Raw genomic sequence first — 16,131 nt, 5'->3', positions numbered from 1 at the left:
GTCGATCTGTTCCATTGACACCTTGAAGCCAGTGTCCACCGTGGGGACGCCCCACCCCCGGAGACAAGATTACCGCGATCTCTTTGCGGTAGACAACCCGACCCCAAAACTAGCAGGAGGCGGTAAAGGATACACATAACCCATCCCTCTACCTTTCTCCTCTCCATCCGCCGCGGGTTTCGGGTTTCTGGCCCCCGCCCTCCGATTGCGCCTTGCGAGAACGTGGCTCAGCGTATGTCTCGCTTTGACTAAACTCGACACTCAGCTCCGGGGTATATCGCGACAAGCTCCCCAAAGACCAGCATGACGGCTGTCGCAAGCGCTCCCATCATGAGCAACCACGATTCAGGAACTGAGGGGGCCGAGCAAAGCCCTTCGCGTTTCACGGCGGTCAATGGCAAGGAACCGACTATCCCCGCGCCGGCAGCGGTGAATTCGACCTTACCGCACCCGCCAGATGCCCCGCCAAGCCTGGAACCCCATGATCCTCCGGTGAAACGCGATGTAGAGAGTGCGGATGATCAGCAGTCCCTTGCATCGTCACCCGAGGTGTCAACCTATAACAAGCATAAGCGGAAAAGGTCCGAGTCTGGAGAGCAGGACTCCCGCCAGTCATCTGAGCATGAGCATATGACGAGCCGACCCATGAACTTTCCTCCAGGTTCAGATGCCTTGCGGAACTCCAATGGCGCCGGGTCCGGCTCTGCCTCAGATATGGAGCCTAATCACCCTGGGGGCCGGTCAGACCAGGAAACAGGCCCGGGTTCCTCGAACGGCCCCTGGCCCGAATACGATTCCCAGCTGGTAAGCCAGGCGCAATGCGCTCAGCAAATGGATTCATCCGACGTGCAGCTGGCAGATGCTCTCCAAGAGGCGCATGGACAGGATTCTAGTCCGAGGAATCTCAGTGCGAGCCGACTGACACCTGGCCCCCCAATGCAGTCCGCCTCCTCTCCGGCGTACTCTTCAGAACGAGCTGGAACGGCAGTTCAAGTGGCACCGAAGCGGAAAAGAGTCTTTAGCAATCGGACCAAGACGGGTTGCATGACCTGCCGAAGGAGGAAAAAGAAATGCGATGAGCAGCACCCTGCCTGTAAGTTTGGCAATGCTTTTCTTTTAGGAGGCCCGCGAATTCCATGTGCATACCCAGGGAACTCGAATCTAACTAGGCACTAGGCAACAACTGTCTTCGCGGGGGCTTTTTATGCGAAGGCTACACTTCGCGAAGTACATGGCAAAAGCCCTCAGGATCCAAAGCGCCAGTACCATTACAATCTAAAGAAGGTTATCCCGAGATGACCGCTCAATATGTACCTGAGGCTGCATCACATCATGAACGTCCCTTAACCGAACACATGGATTCACGAAAAATGCGACCCATCGTTGATGAAAATGAACGACCGGCTTCACAATACAATACCAGCCCCACGGAAGGGGGCTCGAATCAGCACCCTTCCTGGTCAAAACGAGGATGGCCCGGCACGACCAGTCACTCGCCATATGTATCAGAGCATCTAGCGAAACCCGATTTCCGCGAAATCCCGTCCCTGCATGAGCTTCCCCGGGAAGGTCCATCAAAGCCCGAGTATCCGGTCGTGCCGCCGATTCGAGAAATCTCTCACGGGCCGCCCCCGAAGTCGAATATACCCTTGTTCCAGGGACCTCCTGAGCAAAGACCTCTTCCTCCCACGACCATGGATGCAAGCAGCCCGCAGACACAAGCGAGAATGGCCCTGAGCATCGAAAATCAGCTTTCTACCCACCCGGTTCCCGCGGAGGATACAGAGAGAGATAGGATGGTCCGTGGGGACTACTATCGGCCATTTGAAATGCAATTAATGGAAGACAGAGATCGCTGTAAACGAGCGCTGTGGAGATTCAACAACGCGTGCAGTCCGTTCTCTGGGGTCAGCTCCAAAGAACAGAACCGCTTATTGAAGGAAGTGTTGGTCCCGCCGTCCAATTCTGCAGCGAGTTCGCCGGGTACCAGTTCACCAGGAACTCGCCACGGGCCTGCTATCGGGACTGGCGCCATTGTCGAGGCACCATTCAATTGCCACTATGGATACAACATCACAATTGGAGAGGATGTAATGATCTCTCACAATTGCCTGTTTGTTGACGACTGTGGCATCAGCATCGGAGCCCATACATGGATTGGGCCTAATGTCTCTATCCTAAGCTCTATGGCTCATTCCAGTATGCAGGAGCGCAAAGGCACTCAAAGCCGGTACCAAGGCCGCCGGGTCCACATTGCCGAGGACTGCTACCTTGGTGCGGGATGTACGATCTTCCCCGGCATCACTTTGTATAGGGGTGCGTATGTCGCACCTGGAGAGGTCGTCAAGAGCGACATTGTGGCCTACGGCTTTCAGGGATTCAAGCCCAACTACATGTAGGCGGTGACGATCACTCGCTTGATAGCATTGATTACTTTATCTTCACCTACGGAAGAGTCATGTTTCTTTGTTTTATGCTTTACTTTTTCTTTCGCCTCTACCCTCCTACCCGGTCCAAGGGGCTATGCGCCATCTAGGCCGAGGTTCGAAGGTGCTTTTTTCTCCTATTTGTCATTTTATTATTGGTAATTTCCCTCTGGGGCGCTATGGAAGGAGGAAGGGGATAGGAGTTTATTTTGGGCTCATGGCGTGAAGGATGACTCTAGGACAATCTTGTACATAATAAATCGTGAAATGTGATCGAAAGTGAATCTATATATATATACATATATAGTAGTGCTGGTTCCACATAAGATGAGTAAATTAGGTATTGCTTGGAAGTATTTCTTCTGACTGTTTGTATGATTGCTAATTTTCAAGTTCATATGATAGGTATCTACTATGGGGAGTTCCTGCGCGCCTTGAAAGGCAAAATGATTTTCCTATCAGGCAGGGGCAATTGCTTGAAATATGGCTCACCACTCAGCTGATCAGTGCTAGACCCGTAAGAAATCACAATAGATAGAAGGCAAGCATCACATACGAAACTTGTGACGAAGTAACTCAGAGCCAGTCTAAAAGCTCCGGCACGAAATATGTCAATAAAATCCCAGCGCCCGCTCTCAAGATCCCTTGCGTGCTTTCGAGAACCATGGCCTTCAGGTCAAAAACGCCCGCTTTAGCTCCTGCATGAATCATGGCATATTCGCCGCTGACTTGATATGCTGCCACAGGAAGGTCCTCAGCAAGCTCTTTAGCATCCCGAATAATATCCAGGTAGCTGCTGGCAGGCTTGACCATGATAATATCAGCACCCTCGGCCATGTCTCGCTGAATAGCTCGACGAGCCAGGCCTCGACCACCGGGGGGCAGCTGGTAGCATTGACGGTCTCCGAATGAAGGGACTGAACCAGCAGCGTCACGGAACGGCCCGTAGAGACAACCACTAAACTTGGCACTGTAGGACATTAGAAGCACCCGGTGAGCTAGACCAGCCTCGATCAGCTTCAATTTGATTCCTCGAACTCTACCATCGTTCATGTCTGATGGGGCGACACAATGAGCACCTGCGACGGCGTAGGCGAGGGCGACGTCGGAGATCCGGTCAACAGACTGGGCATTATCTAATGTGCCGTCTTCTCTCAGTATACCACAGTGCCCGTGGGAAGTGTACTCGCAAAGACAAACATCTGTCGTAATGTAGAGCTGGGGGAGTCGGGATCGTAGAAGCCGAATTGCCTGGATGACGGGACCAGCTGGATCATCCGCGGCTGTACCAAGCGCATCCTTTGCTGACGGGTGTAACGGAACACCAAAAAGCATAACTGACCTAAGTCCCTTGCGCACAAGGGGAGCGAGGAAGGGGACCAGTCGGTTCACACCTCGGCGGTGTTGATTCGGCAGAGCGGGGATGGGTGTCTCCTCGTCTGGGTTATCGGTAATGAAGAGGGGGTAGATTAGCATATCCTGCGAATACAGAGTGAGTCTAATGAACAGCAGGTATCAAGTGAGCGATTTCCCACCAACCTTGGTCAATTGTCTCTCTGCCTGCCATGACCGGCTCAACGGGTGACTATATCCAGCATGGAGTTGACTGGAGATATCGCCAGAGATGCTAACACTGGTTGCATTCGTGCTTGCGTATGATCGAGCCGTGCGAGATGGAGCATGGGATATCTGTGAACCGCGTTCGTCGGGATTCGAGTCCCGGAAGGCGAGATCAGAAACCAGATTGGAGAAGGACATGATTGAAACAGAATCCACCTGCCAATTCCAACCTTTTGGGGTGCGAGCTTGAAGCAAAACGTCGGAGAGTATTTTCCCCCCCTGCGCAGGGTGGCGATTGGATAGAGGACGAAAGGGTGATCTGTCAGCCGGAGGTGGGGTGGAAAAAAGGAGTCAGTGATTGGCCCGCTTTGGACAATAATTTACTGTGTACGGAGTACGCAGTACTTCATTGTGAACCCACTTATCGCTGTTAAAGATAAGAGTTTAGCACCTGTAGGTGTTCGACTGTGCTTATGTGTAGGTTATTCCTTTATCCTCCTGCCATTATCACCTGACCTCTATTTGATGGATATCACACCTGTACACTTATACTCAAAAGATAGCTCGACAATCTTGTGGCACACGGGCCAAGCACTTGTAGCTGTCAGAGTAGGAAGACCGCAGCGGCATCTGGAGGCCAAGGCTTATCGGTCAGTGGCAGCTTCTGGCTTATTTCTAGAAATCTGGCAGGGCGGCGCTAGTGGGATGCGGCTGTCCTGCTGGGGGCATAAGGCCACTAGGAAGGGTAATATGTAGTCTTTCGGTCAGGTTCAAGATTGAAGTTGCAATAGCCTCCCCCTTTCATCGCAAGCAATACAGAGATAGCTGTCAATACCTGGAAGGTCAAAGGAAGTTCCCTTTGCTGAACCGCGAGCCATAGTCACTGGCACGGTTCACCATATCGCGACGCTGTGCGCCAGTTATCTTCGATGAGATGGCCATATCCTTTTCCCGATCAAATCCACGTGCACTTGGGTCATCATCCTCGTCTTTCCGTGCTTTCTGTTCTTCCAGGCGGGTATTCTTCCCCATACGATCCTAGTGGTAGATTAGCAGGCACGCCGGCAGCCGATTGTCATTGAATCAGGATGTGCTTACATTATACTTCTTAACCTTTTCCTCCATGGATCGATTCTGGCTGGGGTCGGGTTTGGGAAGCCTTCCAGATGTGGTTGATTGCTTACCCACGCCCATGACTTCGTCGCCCAATCGACGCATCCGCTCTTCAGGGGTCTCCGTCCACGCAGCGTCTACTTGTTTTGGCCCAGCTCCGGAGCGAGCAGACTTGCCAGTCTGGAACTTTCGGTTCCGCAGCTGTGTCGGGTCGATTTTGGAGGCCCAGTCACTTTGCTCGGGGGGTTTCAACATCCACTCATCTCGAGCGCTTTCTTTCTTGGCGAGCGGCGTGGTCAGGTTTGTTTGATAATCAGGTTCGTGTGGATCAGATGTCTGGACAGATGCTGCTGGTCCACCATGCGAAGGAGGTAGGCCGGGGCCAAAATCGTCGTCGCTATCATCGGTTTCGCCATCCTCGGATGCTTGAGTCTCCGCTTCCGTCGGGGGTGGCATTGAAGGAGGCATTGAGGGGCCAATCAGTCGCTTCCTCGGAGATGAATCTTGATCGCCGTCAGCAAGATGGTCATACTTCCTCTTTTCGGAGTCCATAGTGATGGGTTTAGCAAAAACAACGGTTTCCGCAGTATCGTCAGGGCTTGTCTTATCGCGCTGATGTCATATGCATCACCGCCTGTCGAAGCAGTGACGGATAAAAACTTCGGCCGCGTCCAGATCAACCCCGCCTTTTGCGTCTTTCCACCAAAAAAAACACCGTGCAAGAAACACCTTCCCGGCCAGCGGTTCGTCTACTGTCCCCAAGCCACCCTCTCGAGTCTTATGTGCATCATATAAATAGAGCCTGTGCGGTCTTTAGGGCTGGACATATTGGTTGGAGCGCCTTGAAATGATGTCGCTATCCACCGAGTGAATACCTCACATTGATCATACTATACGTGCTATAGCATGACATCAATCTAGGGTATTGTATATATTTGATCCCCTGAAGTATGGGTCATCAGTCTACGCCTGAGCATTCGCACCCACAGCAAGAACCACAAACGCCACCACTTGTCATCTCATCCCCGGTCTCCTCATCTCAAGGCTCGAAAGACAAACCGAAGTCAGCCTCCCGACCACGAAAGTTCTTGCCCCAGCCAATTGAAACCACCTCGCGGACTTCAGCACCCGATCGGTCAGGTTCTACTGGCGTGGTACACGCTGTGGGTCCCTCCAACGGCCCGAATATTGAGTTACAACAAGATAAAAGGAGTGCACGACGGAAGTTTTTGCCGGAGCCAATAGAGACAACAAAATCTAGTAACCATGCCCCGTCGTTGCAAACCCCAGCACAGCCTCGAGCACATGATGCCTCGGCTGGCCCGAGGCGATTCAAACCGGAATTGATTGAGACAGTTCGTCAGTCTATTGGAGGAAGGGTGGAAGCGCCTGTTAACCGCTTTGAGAATGACAATGGATACCTACAGGCCTCCGTCCATGACCCAAGGTTGGTGCCTCGCCAAGAAACGTATCCGCGCCCTTCGGAGTCAAAATTCTCATATGCGAGTTTACTCCGACGACAAGAGGGACGGAGACATTCGTTTCGTGTTCCAGAACTACCTCCAATCCCATCGAACAGTAGCGAGTCATCTTCAGATTCTTCGTCATCATCTCCTCGCCCGGCTAAGACTTCGTTTCAATCCATCTCCCCGGTACATGCGCACTCCCTCAAAGGTGACTCCGACGAAACACTTTCGGAGTATTTTCTAGCCCTCGCGGCTCGGTCAGCACACAGGCAGTTGAAGGAACAGGCGTTAGCCGCGTTCCCAAACGAGCAAGCCTATGAGCCGGTTGATCACTTCGCTGTGGACGACGAAGACAATGGTTCCGAGGGCGAGCCTTGGAGCTATCCCCAGGCATATCACATCAAATCTCGACGGCAATCCTCTGCGGACCTCTCGTGGGAGTTGGAGTATATGCGTCAGCACAAAGAGGAAGCTGAGCAGAGACTTAGAATAATGATTGCAACGGGCAAGCCCTTGTTTGAATCTATGCAATCTAACCCAGCACCCTTGAAGAATGATCGCAGTCCGCCTATGCTTGGAAGTGATATTGTCATTCCTCGGAGCCAATCTCCTGAGGGGACTATGTGCGAAAAACCCCACGCTGGGGGCGATTCCCCGACCGCCGATGATCAATGTACCGGCTGCGGTGGTCTCTGGTGTGCTTCAAAGCATACTGATCGAGGGCGAGGTTCGGGTTTGTGGAAAGGAACTTGTCAAAGGAATGAGCCCGGTGGAGTGGGATCCGGTACTTCGATGGGCACGGCTAATTCGAGGGTTTCGAGTAATGGAGTTAGTGTGACCAAAGCACGCTCTTTGGATCTCCCCAATGTTCAAAAACGCCGGGTAAACACATGCAGACCACGTCAAACTGCCACGTCCCTCTCGCCAAACGTGCTTGATGAGTTTGATGATTCATTTGTCACACAGATATACAATTATATCTCGCTTGGCTATCCTTGCGTGGCGCGCTCTTATGATGATGAACTAAGCCGTATCTCGGGTATCACCGTTCAGGAATTGCGGTGTGATGATCTAAGGACGGATGCAAGAGGCTACGTGGTCGCACCCGATGGCAACTCTCCTGTTGCATGCAGCAGATGGAAGGCACTTCGTCTTTATATCCAAGACTGGGCCCTCCACCAACCTCATATGGGGGAAGATGACGAATCAGCTTGGGGGATGCCTGAGCGGAAAGGGAGCTGGGCAATATGACATTTTATAACATTTATCTAGCTATATATATTCACGGGTTCAGACTGCATAAATGGCACGGCTAGCGTTATCATTACAAGGGATTCTTCCTTTCTTTTCCCCTCGTTTAAAAGCGCCATAGGCATACCCTCTCGGCATGGAGATGCCATTACAGCAAGGTCCTCACCGATCACAAGGACCATCCCACCCTCCGCGAATTGAATAACTATCTTCCGTATGGCAAGGGACCCGGCGTTATGACACCCTAGCCGCCACGGGAATATATATATCATCAGACAAGTCCCACCATCCCAACTGCTAGCCTCCAGAAAATTACGCAGAAGTTGAAAAGGAGGTAGTCCCAACAATAGGAGCTACAAAATATACTATAGCCAGAAGGAGGCCCACAAAAGTATCTTATCTTCGAGAAGTCTATGACGAATGAACGAGGTACGTGCGTAGAACCTTCCCCAAGCAGCAAAAAGAAAGAACGTAACAGGTCCTACAGTAGTTCATTGTGACGAATGCAGGAGAGTCTTAGTCGGTTCGATCATATCAGTGTAAGCTGAAGGGAGAAAGGATGAGCACAAAAGCAGCCCAAGTAGAAAGGCGCTAACCACTAACAGAAAAGGACGTGATGAAAGCAAGTCTAGAGATAGTGGTCTTAAATAAGCATACTATCAAATTCCTGAAGATTGCAGTTAACTGATCCGCTCAAGCAACGCCTACTTGGTCGCCTTCGATGAATTTCTATCTCCTCGGCGTTCCGTTGATAGTACCGAAAGATGACCAAGGGAGCAAAAATATTCGTCACTGCCCCGCACCTATTACTACTACTAGTCAAAACTTTGAATGAATAATTGCACAGTGAGCGGTCCAGTAAAGGGTGTAGAGATAAAAAAGGGTGCTGGCAAGATCAAAGGCAGATGTACAGTTATTAAGACCAAAAGTATCTGCGATGGAAGGTCTAAAAGTAAGGGGCAAGATGTCATATTTAACCGAGTATAGTATGTATCCGGTTACAAATGAATCTAGCCCATTACATGCCGTTAGGATGACAAAATAATGAGATAGAAGACTATAAAAGAAAAAGATGTGAAGGGCTAAAGCAGGACTTGATTCAATCTATACTAGACCACGAACTGTGTTCGATAAACTTAGAGAGGAGAAGTTCAATGCGCCGGTCCTCCGCTACTAGTACGCCAAGGTCACGTGTCCTACGTGATCAAGACCGGGCCCTGGCCCGTGACAAAAGGATCTTTTGCTCGGCCCTAAAGATTTAAGACCTTGGCAAAAGGTAGCTTGAGGCCACCGACTATATACCTTTATAACTATCTACGACCTAGGGGTAACTCTATCATCTTTATTGTTATAATAAGAGTCTACTCCGATTTCCTCTCCTATTTAAACAGAACTTCTATCTAAATTATCCAACTTTAATTAAATCTTACTAAATTCTTTATAAATTAAATAAGATTAAAGCTAAATTTTGTTATAATCTAGATTTCAGCAAAATTCGGTCATTATTATTTACGTTAATAAAGCAGCTATAAAAGAGAGTTTACAATCGATTTTAAAGCAACACAGGAAGGGGAATTTATCTATTCGGGAAAGTCGACGAAAGATATCATCTAAATCAGCTAGTTTATCTCGATTCGATACAACACATTCAATTATGGAACAGGAGGAAAAAGAGAAACAGGTAACAGAAAGGAAGGCAACAAGAGAGTCGAGACCAAAAAAAAATCGCAGAAACCGGCCCCACCACACAGGATTCGGGAACCCAGGGACCCCTACACCCATTAATTTAGATTCCGACGGTTTATTTAGCGTTTTCCAGGTTTAAATAGCTTCAAAATTGACCGAGTTATCGTTGATTCATATCTGTAAATCGTAAAAGTTTTCAGCAGGGTGTGGAGCATTCAAATGGCCCCCGCCCCCCCATGTGGATGATCACGGCATCGCTAGTTCTAGCTGAATGTGGGCCATTATCAAAGAGGATTGCCCCTCGCATCTATTGGCATCTCTTTTCCTGAGCCTAGACGTTTTGAAATGCGTCGGTCGATAGGACCGAAATTAACCTCATGAATTCGACCAAAGTTGCGACTGTACCAGTCCACTGCTTGTTTATCAGGACACAGATCGAGGGCATCGTTGTCAACTTCTAGGTACCCTGTCATCAGAGATACCCAAGACTTTAGTGATTCGCCCCACGCAGAAAAACCAACGTCTGTTTCTTCGTCGATTGCTGTTTCTTCGTCGATTGCAGTTTCTTCGTCGATTGCAGCCTTAACAAAGCTTTCCACTAGTGCCTGTTCTAGTGGATAGTACAGACTGCCGTAATTTTGAAAGCGCGTTGTTGGCGCTGTATCTCCTATTCTGATCGAAGAGCGGGGTATATCTTCTTGGAAAACATGCGCAAAGGAGTCGGGAACCACGAACACCTGCATGTCTTCTTCTGCTGGATCACCATGTGGGTAATCAAATACTGCACAAGACCGGTCCAAGCGTTTGTAGCCAGCATATATTTCTTCCAAAACCTGCTGTGGGTTTGGAAGGTCTTCCATAATTTCGGGAGGAGGGTCGCGATTCGGAACGCTTCGGCCGAATCCTGCGCTCTCAAGCCTTTCAATAGCGTCTACGTAGTCGTCGTCTCGCACCACAACCATGGGGGCCTATAGTGATGGGTACATCGTTAGCAGGAAAAAGGACGGTTCAGATTTACTACTCAAGGTAGAATTTACATCAACAGCAATAGGGACCCCCAGATACCACATGGCGAGCGGTCCCCAAGGAATCACAGATAGAGGTTGAAGTATGTTGATAAGTCTCATAGAGACCCTGTCAGGCTCGGTCTGTCTCGGGCGCCTAAACATAGCTGTAGTAGGAAGCCCGATTCTGTCTGGTCTCTTTCAAGAGGATGTGTTGCTTTCTGCAAGACTTCAAGAACGAATTTATAAGACGGTGAGGGGGAGGTAAGGAGGGCATTGCGTAAGAAGTTGCAGCATTCAAGAGTAGACGTGGAAATTGAAACTAGTCAGGATTGGTATGACGAAAATCGGTGTCATGACAAATGACAAAGACGATTGAGAGGAAACATGTTCCGCAGCAGGGTAGGCGACAGTGGGTACCTTCTCTACATGTTGAACTAAATACTGCTCTCGGCTCAGATATTAAGCAAGCTTCTGGCTATTGCCTGGTACCCCGACGTCCAAGATTAGTGGAGTAAGTTGGCCAGATCCCACCCTCTTTAACCCGCTCCAGAATCCTGCTTTGCCTAGTTTGGACATCGTCTGGATATGTTGCCTGACCCACCAACAGTTCAGCCGGCAATCAAGCCTGGTCCACTGTCGACTCTACTCTCACCTTGCTGCATGGGCATTTTTGCGGCCAAGAAAAATATAAACTTACATTGGACTGGGTAAAACTGAGTGTGGGTAAGGCAGGAACACTGGTAAAGCGCTCCGCATCTCATGAATGACCCTCATCTTATGAAGCCAAACGCCAATATGGGGCCTGTGAGCACGTAAGGCAAATACGGCAGCGATGAATATCGATATGACTGTAAAGATGCTTCTCGATCGTGTGTTACTGTCGGTAGCTTTGGAATGACGTTTTCAAAACGACAGGAAATCATTTTCATCAACCCCTCCTCACGGAACTGAAACTAGATCTATTTAGCTCCAACACTATCTAAAACGGGGCTAGATCCAGAACCTTCTCAGCTACATACAAGAGCGCCGCCGACGTGTAGTATATATGGAGTTAAAGGGCATAAATTGACTACGTGCCCTAATAGAACTCAAATTTAGCTTATTGAATTTAATTAATAGCGCTGTGGTTGAGATAAATGTATTCTAATTGATTATATTTAGGTGGGGTAGCCACTCGGTAGTAAATTGCGTTAAAATCGCTTATTCATCTGAATAAATTATTATCTCTAATAGCTATTCTAGTTAGTCTTCAGTTTTAAAAATAATATATTAAAAAACTAAAAGAATTAAGTTATTCTAGTAAAAGAAATAAGATTAGACTAGTTATCTTTAATTATATTATAGAATGAATATTTATTATAATAATTTGTAAATAAATAATTTATTATATTTTAGTATACATTTTAATTAGTTAAATTTATAGATAATCTATCTTACTTTAATTCTTTTTAGTATATATTTAAGTATTATTATTCTCTAGATATTATTATTCAAGATTATTTTATTCTTAATATATATATTTTTATCAAAATAAAGTTTATATTTAAATAGAAATAATATATATATTACAGACCCACTTTAGTTAAGGGAGATAAGTTAACTACAGCTAACCAACCTGTCGAGGTTGATATACATATGACAAGGGGGCCGGACACGACAGCTAACCAACCGGCACAAAGAATACCATACTACTTAATATAGCGGTTAGTGGAAGCTAGAGGCAGCTGCTAAGGCAGCAAGACAGCAGCGGCTCATCGGCGATGAGCGTTGTATATTAGCGATGTGTGGAACGTATTAGCGATATATCCCGGACATATCAGCGATAAGAAGGACTGGATATATAAGGATATTTATTTAGTATTATATATTTAGTTTTTCGTGATTAATCCTTCTTGTTTTATAAGCTGTTATTTAAGAACTTTAGATTGGAATATAATATAGTTTATTGTTTACTTATTCGAGATAAATCTTAATAATGTAGGGGAGATCTATAAGAATCTGATCTTGTTAGTGCCCTTAATAGTTTTATGTTTACTAAATAAGATCTCTAAGGATTTGAGTATCTAAGGTCTATTATTGTATATGATTGGTAGATATTATAATAGAGTGACAAGATATCTTTAGTATATAGAGTGATTAAGAGAAGTATAATCTTTAAGGATCTACTTATCGAGATTTGCTAGGTAGTATATAATATATTAATTGTCTTTTTTAAACAAAATATAGTATTGAACAATAATTAATATCCTGATCTTAAAATGTTAATATATTGATATAAGATAGTAATATCTAATATATAACTATATTATCTAATAATATATAACTAGAGGGGATATTTAGCTAATTATAGGAATAAATTATAAAACTTGAATAATAACGATTTTTATAAGTTAAATCTCTAAAACCGGACTTTTTTAAGAAAGAACATAATAAGTTAAGAGTATTTTTTATATATAGATAGATATATAAATTTGACTTATTAACTTTAAAAAAAAAGAAGATAAGATCTTATATATAATATTATATCTTAGAGACTAAATTTTTAATTAGTTTAAATTATATATCTAAGACTTCAATAATAAATTGTTTAAAGATTAAAATAATATTACTAAAGAGATCTTTGTATCTTATATTGATTTTAAAAAGAAGTTAAAAGCTATTTTTAGAGATATTAATACTATTCGAATAGTAGAATAATAATTATATTAATTATAGTAAACTAGACTAGTTAATATATATATTATAGAGTTTTAATAGACTATATCTTATCTAGACTAGGATAATAATATTTATATAACTATTTATAAAAACAATCTTAAAAAAGATATTAAAGATAAACTTATAAGAATCGATTAATCTAATAAATTAATTAAACTTATTAAACTATTAGTTAAATTTGATGACTAATTTTATAAATAATTACTTTAATAATAAGAAGTATAATAATAGAAAGAATAAGGATAACTATTCTGAACTTATAGATTCTAGTAATAAGATAGCTAAAAAAAAGTATTATTTATATTTTAAATAGATCTTAAATATCTTATTATAAATTTAATATTCTATTTCTTTTATACTTTTTTATAATATAGATTTGTTTTATTTTATTATATCAATCTTAGTTTTTATTTATTATTTAGAGTTACTATAGTTATTATAGCTTTTATAGTCTAGGATATTTTTTTATAAAATATTTCTCCTAATTATAATTAAAATATTTTTCTTCTGTAAGTTTTTTATTATATCTAAATCTATTAGTTATAACTTATATAGATTATTATACTAGATCTTTTATAACTTAATAAAAATAAAATTATAAAAGATAAACTAGTAGACAGAATTACAAAAAATATTAATAATAAAGAAGTATAGATATATAAGCAAAGTAATATCTCAGAATTATTAAAAGAAAATTAGTAATATAAGTTTTTAGAGATTAAATAAGATAATAGAAGTTAGATCTAGGATAAATCTAAGTCTTAGAAATAAAGAGAATAATTTTAAGAGATATAAAATCTTGTTTAAGAAATAGAGGGTTTTTAAGATCTTAAGCTCGAATCTTTATATCCTAAACTATAATATAAGGACCTAGGATAGGCTATTAGATTATTTAATTAGATTGTTAAAAAAGAATCTTATATTAGAGATAATAATTATAAAATTAAACAAGTTATATAAACTTATAAATAGGAATACTATTAAGAAAGAAAGGATATAGGTCTAGATCGAATATAATCTATAATAATATATATTTTAGTAAGAATATAAGCTATCTTATAGTATAAGATATTTATATAATAAAATAGATTACTTATATTATATATATACTAGATATCCTAATTATAATATAATATCCTTTATATAATACTATAAAATATAATATTATCTATAATACTCGAAAAAGAAAGACAAGATTAAATCTTATTAGAAACAATATATATAAACAAAAAAAGGCTATAATAATAATACTAGTATAAGGATAGCTATTTAATCAGATATAGATTAATACTATCTAAATCTAAAAAAACCTAAGACTAGTTAATTTATAGAATATAATAAAGATCTTATCTAAAGATTAAGCTAATCTTTATAAGAAAGAAAATATAAATATTTATTGACTCTAGAGTATATAAAAATTTTATATCTAAAATATAAACTAAGGCCTATAAAATACCAATCTATACTAATCCTAATACTATATTAGTTACTAGATTAGATAGATATATATAGAATAAAGATATAATATAAAATTAAATAGATATTAATATAACTCGGAAATTATTTCAAAATAAATAATTTTAATATTATCTCGGAATTAGGAAAATATAATATATTATTAAAAAGCCTATGATTAAAACAATATAATCCTAAGATTAACTAAAAGATATATATACTTAGATTTATATAATATAAATACTAAATAATAAATAATAAGATAATAGATAAACCTAAAAAAACCACTAAGTTTAGGAAGCTTAACTTTAGATAGATAAATATACTAGAGAATATATATAGATAGAAGATCTAGTATAATCTTCGGTTCTCGAGAGATCAGACTTTATATACTATTATAAAAATAAATATCTATATTATAAAAAAAGTTATAATATTAGATAACAAAATTAATAATTATATAATAATTAACTATACTAAAGATATAAAAGTCTTTTATAAGATAAAAGAAAAGATATAAATACCTAAATAATATAAGAAATTCGAAGATATATTTATATTACTATTAATTAGTATATTATTAGAATATAGTCTATATAACTACAAGATTAAGTTTAAACTAGGGATAAAATCTAAATTTATACTAATCTATTAACTTAATAAGAATAATAAATATTTTTTAAAAGAATATATCGACAAAAACTTGAAAAAAGATATATATAACTATCTAAGTTACTAGTAAGATATCCTATCTTATTTATTATAAAGAAATATAAAGATCTTATAAAATAGTAATAAATATATATCGATTATAAATAATTAAACAAGACTATAATTAAAGACTGATATCTACTATCTTTAATTCAGAATATTTAAAATACTATTAGAAAGACTAAAATCTATATTAAGTATAATATTACAGAAGTTTACTACTAACTATAGATTAAAGAAAGAGATAAATAGAAGATAGTATTTAGAACTAAACTTAGATACTTCGAATATATAATTATACTATTTAGATTAACTAAAATACTAGTATTATTCTAAAGATTTATCTTAGATATTTTAAAAGAATATCTAGATATTTTTATTATTATTTATCTAGATAATATTTCAGTCTACTCGAATAATAAAAAAAATATATATTTAATATAATAAGCTTATATTTTAGAAGTTTAGAAAAATAAAAGTTATATTAAAACTTAAGAAGTACAAATTTTATATAAAAAAAACTAGATTTCTAGAATATATTATTACTGGAAAAGGATTTAATATAAAAGAAGAGAAAATATAAAATATCCTAGAATAGCTATAACTAAGATTAAGAAAGTATATTAGTTCCTAGAATTAGCTAACTATTATTAATAATAAATTAAAAGATTTTTAATAAAAGTATATAACTTAATATAGCTTATAAAAAAAGACTAGTTATAAGAATAGAACAATAAA

At 41.2% G+C, this 16,131-nt stretch overlaps 5 protein-coding genes across 5 annotated transcripts; 2 read left to right on the top strand and 3 right to left on the bottom strand.

Annotated features, from left to right (window-relative positions):
* Positions 1-303: 303 nt before the first annotated feature.
* Positions 304-2,399, top strand: N7468_000112 (uncharacterized protein; the record flags this gene model as incomplete). Its single annotated transcript, XM_058469409.1, has 2 exons — positions 304-1,093; positions 1,177-2,399. 2 exons carry the CDS (start codon positions 304-306, stop codon positions 2,397-2,399), a joined length of 2,013 nt encoding a protein of 670 aa, XP_058335440.1.
* Positions 2,400-3,002: 603 nt separating this feature from the next.
* On the bottom strand, positions 3,003-4,184 carry N7468_000111 (porphobilinogen synthase HEM2; the record flags this gene model as incomplete). Its single annotated transcript, XM_058469408.1, has 2 exons — positions 3,003-3,905; positions 3,966-4,184. 2 exons carry the CDS (start codon positions 4,182-4,184, stop codon positions 3,003-3,005), a joined length of 1,122 nt encoding a protein of 373 aa, XP_058335439.1.
* Positions 4,185-4,829: 645 nt separating this feature from the next.
* Positions 4,830-5,651, bottom strand: N7468_000110 (GPALPP motifs-containing protein 1; the record flags this gene model as incomplete). The annotated part of the gene is made up of 2 exons (XM_058469407.1): positions 4,830-5,024; positions 5,085-5,651. The coding sequence occupies 2 exons, from the start codon at positions 5,649-5,651 to the stop codon at positions 4,830-4,832; spliced, it is 762 nt and encodes a 253-aa protein (XP_058335438.1).
* A 398-nt stretch (positions 5,652-6,049) lies between these two features.
* On the top strand, positions 6,050-7,816 carry N7468_000109 (uncharacterized protein; the record flags this gene model as incomplete). The annotated part of the gene is made up of 1 exon (XM_058469406.1): positions 6,050-7,816. The coding sequence occupies one exon, from the start codon at positions 6,050-6,052 to the stop codon at positions 7,814-7,816; it is 1,767 nt and encodes a 588-aa protein (XP_058335437.1).
* Positions 7,817-9,786: 1,970 nt separating this feature from the next.
* N7468_000108 (uncharacterized protein) lies at positions 9,787-10,572 on the bottom strand (the record flags this gene model as incomplete). Its single annotated transcript, XM_058469405.1, has 2 exons — positions 9,787-10,470; positions 10,540-10,572. 2 exons carry the CDS (start codon positions 10,570-10,572, stop codon positions 9,787-9,789), a joined length of 717 nt encoding a protein of 238 aa, XP_058335436.1.
* Between the last annotated feature and the right edge of the window lie 5,559 nt (positions 10,573-16,131).

Source organism: Penicillium chermesinum (genome assembly GCF_028974085.1).
Source record: "Penicillium chermesinum strain IBT 19713 chromosome Unknown utg000001l:1.0-1975020.0:1.0-1976611.0, whole genome shotgun sequence".
NCBI lineage: Eukaryota > Fungi > Ascomycota > Eurotiomycetes > Eurotiales > Aspergillaceae > Penicillium > Penicillium chermesinum.
Note: the sequence above shows the minus strand (reverse complement) of the source record. Positions and strands in the feature narration are given on the sequence as shown.